General features: G+C 47.7%; 1 protein-coding gene across 1 annotated transcript in view; it reads left to right on the plus strand.

Annotated features, from left to right (window-relative positions):
• Positions 1 to 1,193: 1,193 nt before the first annotated feature.
• SDF2L1 (stromal cell derived factor 2 like 1) overlaps positions 1,194 to 3,755 on the plus strand; it is a 13,421-nt gene continuing 10,859 nt past the window's right edge. The window contains exon 1 of the mRNA XM_035897193.1: positions 1,194 to 1,264. Coding sequence (XP_035753086.1) covers positions 1,194 to 1,264 — 71 coding nt within the window. The remainder of the gene's footprint in view (positions 1,265 to 3,755) is intronic.

Consider the following 3,755-nt stretch of genomic DNA (forward strand, 5'->3'; position numbering starts at 1 on the left):
GCGCTCTTCGGTTGCTTCAGTGCAAAATGAATCATCCCAACAGGCCGTGAATATGGAATCCCGCGATCCGTGACTTCTATAGGAGCCGCTTGCTTGGTTTTTTTCCCCCGCCTTGGTTTGCTGGCGGTGTGACCTCGGTGGGAGTTGAGGGCTGCAGTTCAGTAAACCCGGGTCAGGAAGTCCCCGCAGCTCTTAAAGCGGGGCTGGGGAAGGGCAGGGTGAACAGAAGAGCTCCAGGAAGGGAAGCTTCTAACGTTCAGTGCAAGCTAGTTCTCCATCAGGCTGCATGTAGAATCCCGTTTGTCCTGGCACTGAACTGCTGCTTTTTCTTACTGCGGGAAAGCTATTCCAGATGTACCAGAATGAAAGTGAAAGCACGGAGTAGCTTAGGAATGTTGAATGGGAGATATTAGCCCGTGTTTTTCACCTGTGGAAGGAGAAGATGAAGTTTTACCAAAGTAGAACACCCCCCTTCTCAGTCTATAATGTTATTCCAAAATATTCACCCGCTCCTCCTATTGCAGGACAGACAACAAACCGATGTTTGGGGCAGGGAGAGAGTGGTAGTTCAGAAAATGCTGGGGGTAACCTGTGCATCTGTGCATGGATTTGGCGTAGCTGTCTTGGTGGTTGCTGTTAACCTGTCCTAGGAAAAAGAGATCACACTGGGACTGTGACCCTTGCCTGGATGATGGTGATTTCCATGCCTGAACCTGTGCCAATGCAGAGGTAAAAGGGCTGGGGAAGAGAAGAAACGGCTGTCAGGCCAAGCATGGGCTTCTCAGAAGAGCAGCTGGGGTGGAACAGGTTGGAAAGGCTTCAAGGGTTGCTTCTATGGGAAAAGACTGACCATCCCGCTGCTTAATTCATAGCTAAGGCAAAGTCATTTGAGCTAACTTAGCTCTTTTTCATTGCAACCACAGCCTTGTTTTCAGTTCTGGGCAGTCCTTGCATAAAGAAACCAAAAACCCCAGGTGTTCCCTCTTTCTGCAGAATTCAATTCCTAAAAGACAGCCAGTGTACCCAAGACCCAAAGTCAAGGGGATGACGTGCAGGCACAACCAGAGACTGACCATCCTTCTCAGCAAGGGAAGAACCATCAGTTTGTGGAGACAAGGAAGCACACCTCAGTGGGGGGAATCCCACTGCTTTCACACCCGGAGCTGAGGTATGAAATGTCTGTATGTGGGGGCATGAACACCTGTGTAGCCATGTCTGCTCCATGTCTTCTTCCTCACAAGGACTTTGGAATCAGTGAAGCGAGGTAGGCTGCGCCCCTGTTGATCTTTAGGCTCTCATTGATTGCAGTCCACATAGCAAACTGCTACAGAACTTTGGAAAGGGAATGCCTCTGCCTCCCCCATCAGATCACTCTGCAGCAGTAAAAAGGTTTCCATTAGCTTGACAGCACTTTGCAGGAGCAGCGAAGATTTGGATGATTGTTTGTAAGAGTATTTTGATACTTTGAAAGAGGAAAATAAAAGTAGAATAGGTGGTAGCAATGTTGTTCATGGAAGAATTTGGTTCCTAGGATGTGGTCTCCGTATAGGCCCTGAAATGGGCAGCACAGAGACTTGTGCTCGATCTATAGTGGGAGTCAGCTTTCCAGAGCTTACTCTGCCCTGGTGTGTAAATGAACATGGACTACAGGAATCACGGTGAGAGCTGGAGACAGCCTTCTGTCCCCTTAGTGACTCCTTTCCCATTGAAAAACTATATGGAATGAAATTCCAAACAAATCATGCTAAAATACTCTAGAGAACTTTCTAGGTCTTCATTCTAGCAATTCCTGTGAGCGTTTCCATCACTTGGTAGTTGTATATCTCTGTAACAGAAAAGTTTTCAATGCTCTGTAAGGGTTTCCAGTGCCCTTGGAATTTCAGAGTGGATATTGTGCAACTGCTACTTCCTTCTCCTTCTGGGAGATGAACCTCACCTGCCCATGCCCCCCCAAGGCTTTACTTACTGATGAGGGCTACTACTATAGCAGATGAAACCAGCACAATTCTGAAGTAATGTCATGAATCAAGAACAAGTACCTCCCGCCTTTGCCAGTGCAAAGTCTGGGGATTTCTGCCTCTTTCTAGTACTGTCAATGCTGCTTGCCTCTGCGCAGGTGAGAGGCACTACATAAGAATCTTAGACAAAGCTTGGCTTCTCAGCCTTCTTAACCTTAGTATGCGTTTAATGCTATTAACAGTAACATCCTTCTTAAATATTGAATGCAGTTCCTGGAGGCTTTTCTTTTCCGATTTCATTCCTGTTTATCCAGTTCTCCTTCCCGTGACTGGAAGCAAACACTCCTCAGCAAGCCAGTCTTGCCACTGTGCTGCATCCCCCTCTGATCCCAGCACAATGTTTCCTTTGCAGCCTGCGTACCCCAGCTGGCTGCCAAAATAGCCCCGGCAGCCAAGCCCTGCATAGTCTGGAGGAAAGTCTCTTACAAATTCAACTTGGAGCTGAAAGGCAAGGCAGGCGTCCCCCGGCTAGTCTCTCCTCTTCAATGAAGACATGCATGAGAATATTGGCCAGCATTTCTGGTGGAGCTGCATAAGCCAGAACATGTATTAAGCACAGGCTACATCTTCCAGCTTACTGAAACAAAACACAGCCCTGCCTTATCTTAGTTGCAGCAGCCAGCAGGAGCTCTCTGCATCCTCAAGTACTTCACTGGTTTTGAGCTTGAATTTCTCTCCCTGAACTTCAAGTTATTCAGTAGCAGATTTAGAGGTTTTCTATGTTTTACAAAAGCATTTCCTAACAATTAATGCTTCCAACAAGCCATCTGTTGACATGTTGACATAAAAAACGTATTTTCTTTTTCTTTTTTCCTTGGCTGCAGCGAGTTAGTTGATTTGGGATTACAATGGTAGCACAGCAGGACTTGGTTTGTCTTTTCCTTGCATTAAATTTTATTGAAAATGTGAATTGTAAAAGACATTAGAATGAGACAAAGTAAAATCTGTTTTTTTAAATGAAAGGATGTTAACAGTTTCTTCTCTTCCCCAGCCTCAAAGATTTAAAAAATCTTGGAAGTTCAGTGTCTTCTGTAGAAATGCTTAAATTAAAGCCTTTTCACCCCTCTACTGAGGCCAGTTTTCAGAGGAAACAAGACATTTTTGTTCACGCTGTCAGCACCTGTCTCTGTCTCCTCTTAGTAGCAGTGGGATGCCTTGGCCAATTCCAACCTCCTTTGCAGCAGAGTAGAGGTCCTGCAACAAGGTGATGCAGCATGCAGCTCCGAGGCTGCAGTCCCCAAAATGATCTGTAGCCCAGGTACAAAACTGGCTGGCCAGCTGGCCAGGGCGGGAGATGAAAGAGGGCAGTGCAGTGAGGCGTAATGCAGAAAGGAAAAGAAAATGAATGGGCTTTTGCAGAGGTTGACATAGGTGATGTGGAGGAGTGTGGTAGGAGTATGTGTTCATTAGCTGTTATTTTCAGCGTCTGAGCTGAGTGAACCTGAATAGAAGTGAAGAAATATAACTGAGGAGAGCTCGACTGCAGATGCCCGGATTTCCTAAAATTCACAGACACGACCAGCCTTGGGTGAGACAGAGAGCAGGTTTGCTCCGTCTTTCAGGAAACCTGCGCTGTGTGGGGGCAGGGCGCGGGTGAGGGTGCAGGCCAGTGCTCTGAGGGCACCGGACCCAGGGTGAGGGTGCAGACCCGTGAGGGTACGAGACCCCTGCGGGGCACAGCTCGCCGGTCGGTGCCCGTGACCCCTCCGGCGATGCCCGCCCTGTCCCGGTGCTGCG

The sequence above is a fragment of the Egretta garzetta genome, unplaced genomic scaffold, assembly GCF_000687185.1.
Source record: "Egretta garzetta isolate BGI_Z169 unplaced genomic scaffold, ASM68718v1 scaffold47, whole genome shotgun sequence".
Taxonomy (NCBI): Eukaryota; Metazoa; Chordata; class Aves; order Pelecaniformes; family Ardeidae; genus Egretta; species Egretta garzetta.